Source organism: Lissotriton vulgaris, chromosome 10 (genome assembly GCF_964263255.1).
Source record: "Lissotriton vulgaris chromosome 10, aLisVul1.2, whole genome shotgun sequence".
Taxonomy (NCBI): Eukaryota; Metazoa; Chordata; class Amphibia; order Caudata; family Salamandridae; genus Lissotriton; species Lissotriton vulgaris.
The window spans coordinates 469,645,282-469,664,823 of NC_141698.1; the positions used below are offsets into that span (position 1 = coordinate 469,645,282).

A 19,542-nucleotide genomic window follows, 5' to 3' on the forward strand; every position below is an offset into this window, starting at 1 on the left:
ATATTTATGTCAGACGATATTTCTGTCCATGACATTCTGACATAAACGCTGGGAACCCTGAGTGATTAACAGTAAGTAGACAATTTGCAGGCATTCCTCCCTCACTCCCCTTTTGTATGTTTGATTGAACGCTCTCAGTGACTAATGATATGTTCAGACTGTAAATCCCTTGCTCACTGTACCATAGATCCCAAATTATACCTCACTGAGGAGGTCTAATGAGCCCGAACTTGGGGGGTCATTAGGATCTCGGACAGATCACCACCGCCCGCATGGCGGTGGTGATCCGCCAGAGATCCGTCCCCGTCCGCCACCCATTTCCCCCCGCCATATTAATATGGCGGGGGGAACTCAGCGGACGGAAAGAACGTCCGCCGCTGTTGTCGACCGGGCGGAAAAGAGTTTAATATGGTGGCAGTGTCTGCTAGACACCGCCATCCATATTATGATGGGGCGGACACATGCCTTTCCGTGGCGGTGTTACTGCCACGGAAAGGCATGCGGGAATCTCTTGCAGGGGCCCATTGCGCGCCCCCAGGGACTCTGGGGGTGGGGGGTGCTTAAGGGGGGTATCTATGATCCCCCCCTGCATTTCAATATACAACATGGCAGGCACCGTGCTGTGCCTGTCACGTTGTGCATTGAAATGCATGACATGAATTTTTAGCATTGCGGCGGGCGGTGCTTTCAGGGTGCATCCTAATGGCCCCATGGGAGCCCCGCCCTTATTGGGGGCGGTCCCTTTTTACGTCGGGATGGCGGGCGGTCAAAGTCCGCCCACCATCCTAATGTGCCCCTTGTTGTGGTATTGCTTATGTTCCCTTCTGGATAGGGCAACAACTGGAAGCTTAGGATGATCTGTTCCCACGACGAGTCGGGTTAGTACTGATATGCATAAGGTGGGTCTCTGTCTAGAGTGCTACAATACATGAATAACAATGGGTTAGAATGCTACCTTAAGCAGTTGCCAGTGGTTAGACTATTTACAAACATTCCTCCCATCACCTGTTGGTGTGTTTGATAAACGCTCGGAAATTCCTATCCTTTAATGTACCTCTTCACTATGCTGTGTCTATGAGTCAACAACTGTGAGCCCACAGGAGGTGCTGCATTTTGTTTGCGTTCTTATCAAAGCACTCATAATGGGGATAAGTACATTTTACAAGAGGAGGTTGGCTACTGACCATACAACCAAGGTTATGCGCTATACTCCAGGGGCAACGGTATCTTTTACTTTATCCATTGCGAATCAACTCTCTCCAACAAAGGTCTTTCCACTTGCCCACATCATGTCTGAAACATGCATGCGGATATATATATATATTTGAGCACATAGTGTGTGGTTTATGGGTAGTTTACTGTATGGAAGTAATCCATTTAGCCCTTGTGAGAAAAATACATAAAATGGTGGTTTCCTTTAAGATGGATGGCTATGTCTATCATGGATATACCACACTGACCTTATGGTTTGCACAGTTCTCCCCAACAGCTGTGTCCCTGGTAAGTGGGGGAGATCACCATACATTGCCTTTGTCCAGGAAATGTTTCTCACTGATTCTCCATTTCCAGAGTGGTTACTGTCTCTTATGCCAACAGGAATAGATGCAAAATGAAAAATCAGCATCATATCTGAAGCCAAACTAAGCTGGTGTGACAGCAAGCTCTTGACCAAAAGCCTCCAAAGTCTGGCGAGTAACTGCGAGAAGTCCTTCTACAGGATTACCACCTTGACCACCATAGTGGTCACCTCAGCCAGAACTTTGTTCAACCTTATGGCACACAGAAGGCCTATACATCAGTGTAGCAAGGAAGACAGTGCACAAGCCTAGAGTCTATTTTCAAATGCTACTCTTTCTAAAGATAAGGCTTAAGTCTGGTAATTTATAAGAGCTCTGCTTCTGTGACCTTAATGGAGATGGAGAGTTAATCTGTCTACAAGAGGAGCTGGACTGCAGATACCAGGAAGTGCTAACCTCACTCCAGGAACCCCTACACAAGGCTCAGCTTTATGTAGGCTCTGCATGGAATGGGTCTCAACAGAAAGAGGGTCAGCAGTAAGATGTCACAGTTCTACTGGTCATGATAAGGTAGTACTATGTGTGTCACCTGGTCACACTGAGAATGGTGGACCTGCCCCATCACCAACACACCTGTGCATGTATGATGTTAGTATGAAGCTCTCTTTAGCTTTAGAAGAGTAAGGAAGCAGGCATCCTTAACACCAGTCTCGAGATCTGGTTCCGCAGGCTGGGGGAGGCTGCTCTAATTCTACAGCCTTTAGTATTTTTTTCTAGCCTTTATGTGTTAAATATATGCACTTTTATACTGCAAGTCAATACCTAATCCTAAAAAAACAAGTCCTGGGTGAGGCTAGTCAGAGTGGTGAGTCTTGTAGCTGTTTCTATGTATGTATGTGTATAAAGATAGATATAGAGTACAGTGTCAAAGGCAAAGATACCGTCCAGTGACTGGAGAGGTAACTGGGTTTTGGGAGTAGAAGTAGATTGGTAATGCATCGTGATGAAGTGTTCTTAATGAAGTACATTTTGTGTTTTCCTAAATTGGGGCAATGTTATAGTAATTCCAAATGGATAGCCGGATGTTGCTCCAGATCCTGGGTGCATAAATGGATATAAGGTCTGTTGGCTTATTTTTTTCTTTTTAGCACCTCTTTTCCTCTGGTATGATGTCCTGACTGCAGGCGAGCAGTGAGCCAAAAAGATGGTGATGTTGGCTGCCAGGTTCTCAGGATAATGGACGTGATCGCTTTACAAATGATGCAGCTGGTTTTGAAGATGGTATGGGCAGGCAAGGGGAGCCTGTGGAGTTACCTCAGGTTGTGGGTGATGTTATTATATTTCCGAAAGGCCTCGGTGAGACATGGTGTGCCATTTAAAATGACCTTAAAGGGGGAACCCAGTCCGATGTGCATCCTCACTAGTGGAAAATCTTGACCATGAATGGTGGATTTGGTGACAAGTTCTAAAGGGAAATGCTACTCTTGGGCCGTCCACTTAGACACTTACCACTAGTACATCTGATCCCAACCAGATTTAAGACCAACATTTGGACTGTGTCCCTATCTGCATACTGATGACTAGAAATTTGGCCACCATAGACTTTGCTACCAGGTCATTGAAGAAGTCCTGTTGACTTCACTGGGACATATCCTGCTTCTTTGAATGAAATGGTAGTTTTTTTTCGGTTTCTATGTAAAATTGTGACTGCAACAGTCTAACAGCGCACCACTGACCACACCAGTTATGCAGCACAACTATAACCCACCGGTCTTGCCACACAACTCTGACTCCACATGCCTCCAGGCACAATTCTGACTCGAACCGTCTTACAGCATAAATCTGACCCCAATTGATTTACAGCACAATGGTGCCCCGCTCTTCTGACAGTGACATCCTGACTCCACCAGTCTTAAAACATAACTGTGACAACACCTGTCCCACAGCAAAACTTTGACCTCAGGGGTCTTGCAGTACCAATCTGACCCCATCTGTATCACAGCACACTTTTGACTCTACTTGTCTTACAACATAACCCTGAATCACCTATCTTATTGCATAACTGTGACCCATGTCTTCCCACACTACAACTGTGACCCCACCTAAATGTCAGCTATGATTTCACTTGGCTTACAGGGAAATGTAGAGCTTCATTTCCCATGTCTAACCCAATAGATCAAGCCTAACCTGATTTGTTTCATTCCACCAGTTTTACTTTCCACCTCTAACTCCTTAATGTTCACAGGGGTTTCATGAGCTTACTTGACATTTGCCACACCTCTGCTGTCACCGAGCTCACCCATCTTCAGGACATTGCTGATACTCATTTCTACTTTATTTATGGCTTGTCTTTTGACAAAATATCATCCGAAAAGGTTCAAAGCTTATCTCTGACCCCTAAGACACTCATCTGTCCCACAGAACTCTCTGCCACCAAGTCAGTTCGATCTGTGAGTCATGCCGGTGCTTATGCATATGTGAAGGACAGTGAGCCTCAGAGAAAGATACATTAGGAGCCGATATCATACTTGCTGGTGACTCCATGAATGGGAAAAAGGCAGACTGGAAGGGTATGTGGGCTTAACTGGTGACTCATTGCCCAAGACATAGTGGTATCTGGGTCGATAGCTGCTTGGCTGCAGGCTCCTTGCCTCGGACAGAGGTGTGCCATGCTTATGTTGGCTTAGGTCGTAGTTCCTTGGCTGGGGGGGCAGAGGTGGGCTGGGGCTATGTTAGTCTTGACGGTGTCTCCTTCGTCATGATAATCTTCTCATCACTTCTGCCACAGATCGGAGTTGAACAAAGAGAAGATGAACAGAGGCTCCTTTGCTCGGTGTGGCTGAAAAGGAAACACATAATTCAGTCATTGCAACATATATCCCGCATACAGGAGTCTAAACATTACTGGGAAACTTTTTTTATTTAAATGTTAAATGGGCGGTTCGGTTTATTTGAGTTATCAGAATTATCCGACAGATTTTTCCCTTTGGTAGATTTTGGCAAGTCAGACCTGCTGGAATGAAACAGATGAAAAGGCCCGGTAAATACTGGGATATGTAGATTTTACTGCATAAAGTAACAAAATCCGTATTTTTTCTCACCTGGTGAATTTAGAACCCTGAGGTATCGTATTTTAAAGGGTGCGATAAATAGCAGTTACATGAGACGCTCTTAAAAAAAAGTCCCTAGAGCCCCTGCAAGCTGCATACATTAACCATTAGAATTCATAGAATTTAGGAAGGTTGTATAATAGAATACATCTCTGCCAAAATAGCATAAATGCTGCAAACACTTGCTCACACACACCATATTTACAAACCAAACCCGTCCACACATAATTCTACCTAATACATCTTCACTCACATACTACACGACACCAGACAACTTAGAGGTCATCTACCACGCCTAAATTGGTGGTTTAAAACGTGCCATGCTAACACCACTGGTGACATGTTGTACTTAAAAATAAATAAACAAATAAAATGCATCATTTCCTTCACGTGACTCAGTCTTCAGGATTCTGAGCTGTTCAGGAATTCCCTATTAGGGCTCATTTGAAGCTTCAAGCCCAATCATAGCTCAAGAAGGCCAAATTAATTCTCAAAATGTCCCCCTGTATCATTAGGTGTGCATAGATTGGAAGAATGGGAAGCGCTCTGGCAGGAAAGGGTTAGGAGCCTGGGGACTCAGCTTCCATGTGCTGTTGCACAAAGTGCCCAGGATGGAGACCTGCAGGCCAGGGTGGGCTCCTTTTCTTGCCTACATGAAGGTGCTGTGAGTGGGCCCCAGGTGAGCCCCAGGTGTCCTAGGGGTGGATGCCCTTCCATCCTGGGCTCCATTCTCCGGGACAGGGACCCACAGACTCGGGAGGGTCTCCCATGCTTGCCCAGGATAAGAAGTTCTGACTGGGTCTTTGGGTCAGAGCTCCAGTGGGGCCGGAGGTGGAAGCTCCTAGCCATGTCCTCTATTCCCCAGCCCTCTATGCCTTAAATTGCCTAAGGCGGGGACCCACATATCTGGGAAGGTCATTTGGAGCCCGCGATGGGGGCCCTTAGGCGAGGTAGGCCTCCCCTGCCAGCCTGGGATAAGAAGCTTTGACTAGCCCCGCATCAGATACTCAGCAGGCCCTGGGTTGTAAGCCACTGGCCCTGGGCTCTGTTACCTGGCTTGCTTTGTCTCAAAGTGCACAGGATGGGGACTCACACTCGAAACTCTGACAGGGCTAATGGTCAGAGCTCTAGCAGGCCTTGGGGTGGAAGCCCTGGCCTCACTAATCCAGCCCGCCATGTAGCAAAGTACCATGAGCAAGGTCCTGAAGGCCCAAGGAGGTCTCTCCTGCTTGTCCAGGTTCAAAAGCTCTGACTGGACCCCGGGTCCTTGGCTCCCTTTTCTAGCCTGCTATGTCACAAATTGCCCAGGACAGGGTCCCATAGGCCTGGGTAAGTGTCTCCTGATTGTCCAGGTTCAGAAGCTCTGGCTGTCCTTGGGGTGGAAGCCCACTGGCTCTGTGCTCTCTTCTCTAGCCTTAGAAAACCTAAGGAGTTAGGCCCTTAAGGACAGGTGGGTAGGCTGGACCCTATTTGAATAAGAAAACACAAGAAGATGCCTAGCCACCTATAATTATATCCACACTTAAGGAGGGTCGAAAACACTGTTTGTCTAGATCGACCAAGTATTTTTATTAATACCACTTATTTGATATTTATTTAATGATTTTTGATTTTTGAAAAAAGATTTTTTTAAAGCAAAAAAAGATACATCTCTATATCCACATATTTACAAAAATTTACACAAATATACAATAAAATTTACACATGAAAAGATAACAAATACAACCAAACCAAAATTAAATCAAGTATCTACCTCCTATACATCCCACATAAAACACAACATTTGTTAAACAAAACAATACATCAAATGAACATGTGCATTGAAAACAGTGACTCAATACAAGTGCAAATGGCGAATAAATCAACACAAAATACAAGGAGTGAAGTCAATCTATGACCACTAGTTAAGCCAGCAATTGCTGGTGTGGAGAAATTAATCAGAATTGCTCCTTAATACATGGCGACGCGTTTCGATTCCAGGGCAAAGTTCCTGGAATCTCTTCAGGGCGCTGTGAATGTATCTGTAGGAGATGCAAAGAGAACAATAAAGTTTCATTCGCAGAACTCCTGACTCAAAACCTTTCAAACGAGGCTCAGAGTGTGTAACATAAACCAGAACCTACCAATATTTTTGAAAGAGGGGGATTGAATAAACAATCGAGTTTGACCACGGAATTCCTCACGTGGAGTAGCCTTGAAAGTCTTCCTTCTCTATTCTTGTAAATGCGTACGAATTGAGTTGCAAATAACGGGGGGGCCACCTATTAAAGTAAATAAATCAACGGTGTCACATAACTAGCTAAGCTGCTACTTTAAGGGGATGTTTAAAACTGAAAGAGGCACGTACCTTCAATTATTGTTATCAAAGGCGGCTCGCGGCTGCCGCCGACTTCGTGTTCTAAGATGCTCAAATTATATCTGCCGATAAGTTCGGTGCTAAACAAATAAGAGGGGAGTGTCAGTACTGTCGCTTGCTGGCGCAAGTTTTCCAGCATCACTCTGATTAATGCCCTCCGATGGTCACATACCTCAAGTAGCGCGTAGTATGCAAAATTCATTTCAAGGGCTTTCGGACAGCGCTGCCCAGGTCTAGGTTTTACCGTTTAGATTGCTGCTCGAGCAAGCGGCACCTACCTCTTTCCTCCCTCATCGCTGCTTCACTCTGCGATCGTATCAAAATGGCTGCCAGGTGTATGACTGCCTATAACTCTATAGGACCGGGCCTTTGCATTATGGGAGATGCAGTTTTGTGTGTATACTGCATATAGTCTATATGAAAAGAAATCCACTTTTTGGGAAATGGGCTCTAAACAGGAGTCGCAACCCGAAACAATTGGGCGCCCTGAGGGGTCTTTCGGGTTGCGATGTCTGGCTCCTGTGGCAGGGGAGCCAGACTCCTCTGTTGGCGTTCCACGAATGGCTTAACATGAGGCATGGTGATATAAAATTCCTCGACATTGAAATAACATGCGTCAAGGGTGAATCGAAATCATCCTTCTATAAGAAAACCACGGACAGAAATACCATCCTGCACCATAAGAGCGCCCATCCCAGTAATCTGAAATCAAATCTTCCCTATGGGCAACTATTGCGCATAAGGAGAAACTGCTCGGATGTAAATGATTTTTCGTCACAAGCCCACAAGTTTTGTGAGGAGATGAAGCAAAGAGGGTACCCGAAGAAGCTATTAAAACACTCACTCAAAAGAGCGCGTTTCACTCCCTGGGAATGCCTTCTCCAAGTACGGAAAAAGCCTGCACTAGAAAGACTAGTGTGTGTTACCACCTTTGCCCCAGACACCCACAAGCTTAGGAAAGTTGTTCTGAACAATTGACACTTATTAGAAAAACTTGAATGTTCTTTTCCACGTTCCCTGTTCGCCTACAGGAAAAATCAGAGCCTAGGCCAACAGACCATGAGAGCAGATGTCTCTTTGCCAAAAAAGAAAAACGACCTGCTGGCTCAGTGGAATCTCAAACCAATTACAGGGCACAACAAATGTGGTACCTGCGTTGCCTGCCCCAGTACCATGGAAGGTAGTGAGTTCCATCATGTAGGTATCAAGTGGAAACACCTAGAATTTTCTAATTGTAAAACCAAGAATGTGGTCTATTTGGTTCAATGTCCATGCAAAAGGAAATACATTGGCAAAACATGCCAGCAAGTGAATCTACGCATCAGCCAGCATAGATCTAGGATAAAAAATAGAATCTTGACTGCACCAATGGTCGAACATTACATAGAGGCCAAACATGATGAAAACGACTAGAAGTGGACAGTACTTTACACTCTGAGACCAACGCATCGCACTGCAGACGTGGACAAAATGCTCTTACAAAAAGAAGCATATTTAATCCTTAAGTTCAACAGCACGCAATCAGGGTTGAACAGTTTGTCTGAGATAGCAAGGCTATAAATCTAATGCCAATTCCAGAGTTCTTTGAGCGTCCGCAGCAGTCACTGCTCTTCTGTATTTTGCAACAAAGTAGTTGGGTAATGTGCCCCAAATAAAATGTGCACTTCCACTTTATTCTTTTAATTATCTAGGCCGACCCTTCTTTGAAGAGATGCAACTTTGCCACCCCTTTTGAACATATTACATCATGCCCACTCTTTCATTCAAGTAATTATATCAGACGGTATAATGCATATTTCTGAGTTATTTTGGGCACGTGTGTTTTCTAAAAACCTCTTTAACCTTCCACACAAACGGCAACTTTATATAGACTATATGCAGTATACACACAAAACTACATCTCCCATTATGCAAAGGCCCGGTCCTATAGAGTTATAAGCAGTCATACACCTGGCAGCCATTTTGATACGATCGCAGAGTGAAGCAGCGGTGAGGGAGGAAAGAGGTAGGTGCCGCTTGCTCGAGCAGCAATCTAAACGGTAAAACCTAGACCTGGGCAGAAATAGAGGATTATAATGACTTCCATTATTTTCACAGCGGACTGAACAGCGCTGTCCGAAAGCCCTTGAAATGAATTTTGCATACTACGAGCTACTTGAGGTATGTGACCATCGGAGCCCATTAAACAGAGTGATGCTGGATAACTTGCGCCAGCAAGCGACTGTACTGACACTCCCCTCTTATTTGTTTAGCACCCAATTTATCGGCAGATATAATTTGAGCATCTTAGAACACGAAGTCGGCGGCAGCCGCGAGCTGCCTTTGATAACAATAATTGAAGGTATGTGCCTCTTTCAGTTTTAAACATCCCCTTGAAATAGCAGCTTAGCTAGTTATGTGACGCGTTGATTTATTTACTTTAATAGGTGGCCCCCCGTTATTTGCAACTCAATTCGTACGCATTTACAAGAATAGAGAAGGAAGACTTTCAAGGCTACTCCACGTGAGGAATTCCGTGGTCAAACTCGATTGTTTATTCAATCCCCCTCTTTCAAAAATATTGGTAGGTTCTGGTTTATGCTACACACTCTGAGCCTCGTTTGAAAGGTTTTGAGTCTGGAGTTCTGCGAATGAAACTTTATTGTTCTCTTTGCATCTCCTACAGATACATTCACAGCGCCCTGAAGCGATTCCAGGAACTTTGCCCTGGAATCGAAACGCGTCGGCATGTATTAAGGAACAATTTTGATTAATTTCTCCACACCAGCAATTGCTGGCCTAACTAGTGGTCATAGATGGACTTCACTCTTTGTATTTTGCGTTGATTTATTCGCCATTTGCACTTGTATTGAGTCACTGTTTTCAATGCGCATGTTCATTTGATGTATTGTTTTGTTTAACAAATGTTGTGTTTTATGTGGGATGTATAGGATGTAGATACTTGATTTAATTTTGGTTTGGTTGTATTTGTTATCTTTTCACGTGTAAATTTCATTGTATATTTGTGCAAATTTTTGTAAATATGTGGATATAGAGATGTGTCTTTTTTCGCTTTAAAAAAATCATTTTTGAAAAATCATTAAATAAATATCAAATAAGTGGTATAAATAAAATACCTGGTCGATCTAGACAAAAAGTGTTTTCGACCTTCCTTAAGTGTGGATATAAATATAGGTGGCTAGGCATCTTCTTGTGTTTTCTTTTTCTCTTCTCTAGCCTGGCATGTCACAAAATGCCAGGGGTTGTCTCCCCTGCCTATCTGGGTTTGGAAAACTCTGGCTAGGCCCCGGGTCAGAGTTCAGTGAGGCACCCCTTAGCCTCTATCCTGATACCCAGCTAGAGCCCAGAGAACCTAGGTTTCAGAGTCCCTATCCCTTTCAAGGGGGAGCAGAATCCTTTTTCATAAAACATGTCATGACTCGATGGCTGCTCTGATCCATAGATATCTGGTTGCGCAGCCTGCGTTCATGTGGCGTGTCCAGATGGAAGTCCCGTTGATGACTTATTTGACTCTTTGAACCCAGTCAGGGATCTTGTATGGCGGGTGCCTTTTCTCTGATGGCCCCCTTTGTCACTCGGCGTGAACAGATTGCTAGCAGTAGCATTGCTTCAGATTAGTAGGGATAGGGTACTTGGTCTCTGGGGGCCTGATTCTGCAGCTGCCTTCCAGCTCTGTTCGTTGGGCCTTTCCTACGAGCCCTGCTTCCCGGAGAGCAGGCAGGGATGCAAAGCTAACATCCCTGTGCTGGGCGGGCTGTTTTGGGAAAGGGCGGGCTGTTTTGGGAAGTGTATTCAGCCCTGTACTTTGAACACGATGCCTGGGTAACCCTGGAATTCCTAACAAAGGCTCATTTGATTATCGAAGCTCAGTCATATGAGGGACCCGCAGCAACACCACAATGGCCAAGGGAAATTGGCCCCAATGAAGCAAATATGTTCATAGGGGTGCACGCATTCCCAAAACACTATAAAGTCAGATGCCAAACATGGTTACAAACACACAGCCAATCTGGGCTCAGCACACACAGTACATGCAGTGATCACACGCCCCTCATGCCGCACACCTGAATCCATTACCCACTGGACCCCATTGTGTTCATGCAAAAACAAGGTTCACCTGCATTTGTTATCAGCGACCTTATTTATATGGCTTCAAACACAAGGCCTGCATTCTTTACCTAAAAAGGATTGACAGAAACATTTTATGATACCCAGAGAAATTTATAAAACCTTGCTCAAATCAATTGTAATTTGAGACAGTCCCCCGACCCTCTTCTGTAACTGTACTCCCAGCGGAAACAATGAATTAATTCAACTGTTCCTGTTTTGCCAAACACCTCTTGTTTTTTTCAAGGTAAATTTAGATTTGAGCAACATTTTGGCGAGCCACTCTGGAGAGATTGGTATCTTGGACCCGACTGAAGCCGGAGGAAAGGGACCCCGCCTGGGCAGATTCACATTTGAGCAGCAAGGAAGGTGAGCAGACACCACAATACATTGGAAGTTCTGCTAAATCCATAGGGCAGAGGTCTGTCCTGAAGCAGCCATCACAGTGGATAAGAGACCACATCAGATCCTTAGTCCCAGCTTTGGCGTATAGCAAACTAAGAAGAAGCGCAAAAAAGTAACTTAAGAGCCCTGACATTGAGATAAATCTGGCATGTTAGCTGTTTTATGTGTTTGCAAGGCGACTTTGGAGACGTTCCCATGGGGGTCACCTTTTTTCGATAGTCAGCACCCTAGGAAAGATGAATATTGTTGGTCACATGGACCACTAGGCATGACACAAATGGTAAGCTTGTTCCCTGGGTGTGATACAGGGTTGGGCCTCACCACGTAGGCCACTTGGCATCACACATATGGCACACATGGGCCCTGGGTGTGATTTAGGGCTGTCACCTCAATCTTATTTTTTAGTCCAAAGGGTTAGCCTCAGTGCTACTGATTTCTTAACACTGTTGGCATATGAAAGAAGTGAGAGATGTTGTTCATTTGGACAGCTGGGCTTTAAACAAATGGTAAGCTTGGCCCCTGGGTGTTATACAGGATGGGATTCAGATGTTAGGGAAAACAATTAGGACACAAAAGATCAGGCTGACGATGCTGAATTGGCACTGCTATTCCCGGAATGCCTCAGGACCGCCTTCCCCACCCCGTGCCAAAGCTAGAAGGGAAACAGTCCGGCATGCAGCCTCGGATCACTGACCCGAGCCTTACCTGCAGTGGAGGTCCTTAGTTCCTGCCGGCACCTGGGCTCGGGTGACAAGCTCCCTCTTGGTTACCGCTGCAAGGGGGAGGTCGGGGTGATCTTCGTCCAAAAGCGCCGCGGCTTCCCTCGTGACGCGGCGGTGACGTTTCCGCCGGGCAACTTCCTCTTCCCTTGTCGGTGCATTGCTGGGGAAACTCCCGGTTGCTGGGCAATGCTTTGCCCTGGCGCCAAACCCAGCACAGAGCTTGCCTGACGTCGCAGGGGAAATCCTTGCAGGGCTTTCCTGAGGTCCCGGGTTGCCGGCGATGATTACAGGCATGCAACGCTCTTCCTCCACAGCGCTTCTCTGCCACAGCGCCTCCCGGCCATGGTGCCTCTTTGCCGCATTGCTTCACTGTCACAGCGCATTCAGGTCCCGGGCACGCTTTCTCTGCAGTGCTTACAGTATACCATGCAGCTAAACGCAGCGGTAATTTTAGGAAACTGCACTCCCATCCAGCGCCTTGAGGTCACGGGAACACAGCGCCTGCAAACTCCTGGGCTGTCAAGATTTTGGTAGAAGCTATGTAGGGTGTAAATCTCGGCCCAGCAGCAGTGACCTTGGCAGGCACAACACCTTCCCTGCAGCACTTTTAAATACTGCAGTTCCCTGCACAGGTCTCCCAATGAGAGGCAGATATCCTTGCACACCCTGTTACAGGGACAGTCAGGTAGTCTTGGTGGTTCTGGTTCCCCCCAGTAACTAGGAGGGGGACCAGTCAAAAGGAGGGAAAATGAGAGTGGAGACACACTGGAGATGTTATTCCTGGGTCGGCAGGCAGGGCAACTCAGCTAGCTTGGGAGAGCAGTTCCTGGGAGCAGTCAGCCTCAGCAGTGTAGCAATCCTCCTGGCGAAGCAGTCTTCACTTCAGCAGAGATTCTACCCGGTCCAATAGTGTAACAGGGATGGGTGGCCAGAACCCTCCCATATATACCCTAAGGTCAGGTGACTGGGAGGCGCGACAATTTCAGGGAGAATCTAGGGGGTTGGAGATCTCTGGAAAAATCCAGGAGGCTCTGGGGTGTTCCCTTCCCTACCTGTCTGTCAACAGGGACAAAAGGCTACAGTTGCAAAAAGTCCCAGACTGTGCAGACTACCAGCATGTTGATAAAGGGCAGGCCTCACCACAGTAGTAGGGCCTCTGGCTGATACACTTGTGTCACCATGCTTTTAAGAGAGAGCACCTGCACCTCAGCACTGTTTAGCAGAGGTAAGGGGCCCAGAGTCCTAGGCCCAACAAAAATATGGGGTCCAGTGGGAGGCAAAGAGGTCAAAAAATGTGGGAGAAGACCACCCTAGGGCTGACCGGTCCAACACTTCAAGAACCAGGTAAGGCCACCTTCTCTACCCAGGCCAAGGTAGCGCAGACCTGAGTGCAATCGGGGGCTCCTGCAGGTTAAACGCTAAAGTTACTTATCTTTGGTAAAGCTTTCTCTGGTAGAGAAACAATCTAGCCACAGGTTCCTTATCTTAGAATTCTCCCTAGGCACCAGACTGAACAAGGAACTTTTTGTACAGCAGCACCTCTGCATGCCAGTAATGGGTGCCAAGCATCTCCGTAGCAACGTCTTCCTCCACATGTGATGTTGACGGAGTCCATATAAGCCCACCCAGACGGGCTAACTTCAGTTTCTTCTGTGACTACCTTTCGCGCTCACAAAGCCATTTTTAGAAACTGCATGTGGAATCAGTGTGACAAAAAGAAATAACATCTGTGATAAACAAATACAAATTCCTCAAAAGAGTCATTAGGATACCAAGAAAGGGTTCTTGTAGGTTACAGGACCAACAGTTCACAGAGTGGAGAGAATGGATGGGTAGTTATGGAATCTGCAGCTAGATCCTGTCTCTACCAGGTAAGGAGTTACTTAAGGTAAGCAACATATTCACATGATAGAGACATCTAGCAACAGATTCTTCATCTTAGAATTACATACCAAAGCAACATCATTCTCGGAGGTGGTTCTTCAAACGGGACTGTCAAACCAAGATCTCCAAAAAGAAATGCTGGTCATAGCAACTAAGCTGCCCAAAGAATCACAGGCAAAGAAAAGAAGATGCTCTACCAGAAGAATTGTGGGAAGTCATCTCGAGAAACATGCAGACTACATATCCCACAACAGAAGGATGAGTTAGAATTGGAGACAACACTTCATATAAATAATAAAATGCATTCCTGTCAAAGGTAATCAACCCATGACTGAACAAGGCTAGGAGGCCCAGACACCAATCCATGCCACCAAATTAGAGCACTAGCTTTATGCTGTGGAACTGAAGATGTGATCTATCTCTAATCCTTCACAAGGGGACAAAACTCAGGGGCCAAGGAGATCAACCGATACCCCTGAATTTAATTATTAGCACTTTATTGTGGAATATGGCACCTCCCAGAGATCAGAGCCGGAGAAGATTCTCCAAGCACACCCACAACAAGAGAGAGAGAAAGAGTGTAAGAGATGGACACCTCAATGCCAAACAAAAGCATTGCAAAAATAGCAGGTACGACAGAAGGCAGAGACCTCTCTTAGTCAGAGAAAACCCCTGCAGAGAGAAAACCACCCTCCAAGACTATGTACCGCAGTAGCCCCTAGAATAATGGAGTGGAAATATATATAGCAAAAACCAGTTCATGGTCTATCTAGAGTCTCAAAAAGGAGTGCAGCTACAAAAGCATATATACAATCCTTATAGCCATACTTAGAACATTTATTTGTATATACATGATCAATGTATCCACAAATGCAGAAATATACCCTCCCACACACCAACCCATCAGGATGCCACAAGAATCATCATCACATCAGGAAATGCACCCAGAGTCTCCATCAACAGACTGGGAGACTAACCAATGTAGGAAAAAGAAACCCTCGAACAATAGAGGTAGCCATTGCAAGGTAGAACTAACTACTACCAATAACGGTAATATACCAAGAATGCAACAGCACAAAGTAAAAATACAAATATATAGATATTATCAATAAGCTGGATAGCCAGCAATCATAATAATAATGTAAGAGTAGCAAGGGAGTGTGAGGAATATCACCCATTCCAGAACAGCAATGACAAAAATGCGTATAAGCAAACCTCCCTACCTGACAAAGCTACAAAGAGGTGGCTATTCAAAATGGATAACAAGAAAACCGAAGTTGTGAAGACTTCTGTCCTAAAGGGGAGAGGGCAGGGGGTAAGGCCATCTGCAAGGTCTATTTGGCCACAGTTGAAATAAAGGCCAACACACAGAGGACCCCAACAAATCAATAATTTCAGGTAGCCAAACCTGAACAACATTCTCGACAAGAGGTAAAGCATGCCCATCAGAAAGGGAGAAAGCCCATGAAATGGAAACGTGGATGGCAGTGATAGAGCCACCACTAGGATTGAGGCCAAAAAATAATGTCCCAACCTGAGACACAATGTACTCTTTACAACAAAAGGGTAAACCAACCTCATCCTTTGAATGAAGAAAAGGAAAGAGCAGGAAAAAATGTGTCCAATCAGCCAAAATTCCTAATTAAGGTATAACTTGGAGAGACCAAATTCCTATCACATATTATACGGAGAGATAAGAACCTCCAGGAAAGAATTGTAAGGAAGACCCTTGCTTCCTTCCTCAGAAGACAGGAATTTAATGTTAAAGTAACACATTACAGAAGGACATCTTAGATGAAAATTAGCCATCAAACCATCAACAATGAAGATTACGATGGTGACATCAGACTCCTACTGACTCTCTTATGAAATAGAACAAGTCTATGGTGTCGCCTGAAGAAACCAACAATGGATCTCACAACACAAAGCAGAGTTTCTCATGAATACCTCGCAGATTACACCATATTTTTAAGTATTACCATAGATACACAAAGGTATACACCCTCCACGTGGCCGACTCAACGTCTTGGGAGTCGGATCCCTCCCGGAACCTCTCAGACAATTCTACGACTGCGTCCTCCGTCCCCTGGCTCAGAATATACCATCATACTTGAAAAACACCAGAGATGTCCTGAACCTGATCGTCAATGTGTATCACCCAGAAAAGATCAACATCCTGATGACTCTTGATGTGGAAGCTCTGTATACGGACAACTCACAGAACGCAACCAACGGGAGATAGACACCTGCCTGAGGCCCACTACCTTGACAACCAAAACGCCAGTGGATTCCATCATGGAATGTGCCACAAGTGCTTTGAAAAACTACTTTTTCAAGAAGACAACACAACTATATCATCAAATACAGGGGACTTTGAAAGGCAGTACTTTTACTCCAAGTCTGCCCTGTCTGTATATGGCACAATTTAAATCACAACACATATTTACTTGCTCAAACCCGTACCAGAACAGCATTATCTCCTGCAAACAATACATCGATGATATCCTGATTTTCTGGAAAGGGGATGAGAGAGAGTGCTGAGAGTTCAGCAAATGGGTTAACACCCGGGTTCCATTCTTTAAAATCACAAGGTCACACTCAGTCGAAAATATACCATTCTTGGATCTCCTGATCTCCATAAATCAATGAATATTGCAAACAAGGACCTACAGAAAAAAACAACAGATTGTAACAGCTTGCTGTTTTCTGACAACCATCATCCAAAAGCCCTGAGTGAGAATAAACCATTTGGGCAATGTCTATGGCTACGAAGGAACTGCAGTACTATGGGTGACTATGCACACTGGAACAAACTTCGAGCAATAACCTCCTGGCGAGAAACTACCCACAGAAGGTGATCAAATGTGCTGAGAAAAAGGCAACAATAACCATGAGGTCCTTTGAGAAAAAAACAACAAAACCCACAGAGGAGACCATCACGTGTCACCAGTTCCACACCACAATCCAACAAGAACAAAAATCTGGGGCATACTGAACACCGGCTGTATGAATCTTGAACGTCCCCAGTTCACATTCAGAAGGACCCAGAAAGATCTTCTGGTTCACAGCAGATCACAACCTTTAAGAAACCTAAGACAATCAACCTTGCGTACACTCTCTCATGTGACTTGCCACTACCCCTGTGGCTCGTGCATTATATCATCGCTGACCGCACACTTAAAAACTCTGAACCTGGGGGTCTGACTTCACATGGACTTAAAGACAATACAAAAATTGCAACTACAAAAACTGTATATATCTCATAAACTGTCCATGCGGCCTCTATTACATAGGGATGACAAGCAGAGCTGTGAAGATCAGGATTGGGGAACAAAGAAGTACTAATCGCTGTGCCAGCAATGCAACCAATATGTGCAACCATTTCATTCACTTGAAACACTCAGCTGATGACATGAGATGGACCATTCTGAAAGTCAACCAACAATGGAATATAACTTAGTTTTTTCAGAAAAGAACAATGCTGGGCCTTCCGTCTTCAGATCCCTGAAGGTCTGAGCGATGAAATTTCCTGGATTGACTTTTAGCATAATTTACATCACTCAATCTAGAAAATGACACTATTGACATATCTGCATAACTCCAGAACACTCGGCTAGACTCTGCCTCATCTTTTTAATGATTGTGACAACCACTTCCACATGGAAGCACGACTCCGTTAGACCGGAGACTAATCAGGACTATGTCCGATTTCTACCATGTGCTAATATTAAGATGCTGCCCTCTTCTTCTTAAAGACCATGACAATCACATCTACAAGGAATCACGACTGGTTGGACCAAGGAATAATAATGTAGACTCTGAGTGATATCTACCTTGTGCTATTAGTAAGATGCTCACATTTAAAAATTACTTACACTTTCCGCAGCGTTGCATTCATCCTAGATCGGGATTCACCGCACAGCATATATCTCCCTTGGGTGTCTAATGTATTTTAATTTAATTTAGGAGTTAAAATCATTTCTATTCACAATGAACTAATATGTCAGCAGTCACTCTTCCGCCTTTGAACTTTCAAAATGTCCTTTTCCTCTCAGTGTAACATTACCAGCTATAGAGAGGATCAGTGGATGACAAACCATGCCAAGATGGATGCCAGTCATGCACAGTCCTCCCTTCCACGGCATCGGTTGATATAACGCTCACGCTCCCTACATTCGTTCTTGACTTGGGTAAGCAGAGGCCCTGGGTAGGTTCATCGCTAAGGGAATGCCGACACAAAGGTGAGTAGACCCCCCCACCTTTAACCTAGAAGGGACACCGGAGTACGTATCCAATCTCAGTGCCCATGACGTTGGAACTGATGTAATCACCTCCGACTTCTAATGCTTGTTTCGCCTTACTCTCTGTGCCAACCGTGAAGGCATAGCTCTCCGACCAACTGGTAAGACAATATGGCCATGGCCTGGGAAGCACAATTGCATGCTGAACACTTTACGACATGTATACTTCATGTTCTAATAATTACAGTGCTGACCAGAGACGACACCAATATGGCAATAAATGGAGAAATTTAGCCGCAGTTGATCTCTTAATGATCACATGTATACAACACCATCTAAATGCTCTTAAAAATACAGTGCTGACCAATTATGATACCAATATGGCAATGAGTGTAGAAATATACCCACATTGATCTCTAAATGACTGCTTACGTTCTCGTAGTATTTCCATGGTGTTCTTGTTTTTATGGTTTTATATTACTAGGGACTCACCTGTGGCACACATGTGAGTCCACCACAAGGGGATTAACTCAGGTATATAAGGGCTGCTATTCCAGAGAAAAATGTATTTATTTTCTTGTTACAATTCTTTATGTGCTGTCTTTCGTCCTTTCTTTTCTTTTAGGTTGTACAACCATTTTCACTGCACACAACTAACAGGTATCACCCGCTTATGGGTGACCGAAAGTGTGCAGTAGGCAACTTAACCCTGCTATTGGTCCTGACGAAGTGCCACGGATCAGTTTGACCATAGGGGAGAAACATGTCTACCTGCATTTTCACCTTATAAGCTGCTTGGACACAATAATTGACCTTATAAGTAGCACCAGCATTTTTGAACCTGACAAGGGAATCACCAGAATAAAAGCCTGTATCTGATTGCCCCTAGACATTTTTAATTCACCTGCACAACATTACACCAATCAACCCACTCTAGGACACCCTCACACTCATCATACGGAAAGAGAAATGAAAAGATCTCCACCACAGTGACCGTTTGGGGGACTCATAGGGAATTGAAGCGTTGGCCCAACAAGAAGCACCCACTTGATGATGAAGCATGACACTCCTTGGGGTGTGTGAGGGCAACAAATAACAGTCTTGTTGACTGTCCACCACTTGGTCTGTTCACTACCAACTCCCTTCCTTCATAAACTGTGACCCCCTTTGTACCATTGTATGACCTACAGAACCAGTGGA

General features: G+C 45.0%; 1 protein-coding gene across 1 annotated transcript in view; it reads right to left on the reverse strand.

The window, feature by feature from the left end:
• Nucleotides 1-4,056: 4,056 nt before the first annotated feature.
• The window catches only part of LOC147685416 (syntaxin-binding protein 4-like), a 1,262,048-nt gene continuing 1,246,562 nt past the window's right edge, over nucleotides 4,057-19,542 (reverse strand). Inside the window, exon 22 of the mRNA XM_086939784.1 lies at nucleotides 4,057-4,356. Within this exon, the coding sequence (XP_086795910.1) occupies nucleotides 4,245-4,356 (112 nt within the window). The 3' untranslated portion in view covers nucleotides 4,057-4,244. The remainder of the gene's footprint in view (nucleotides 4,357-19,542) is intronic.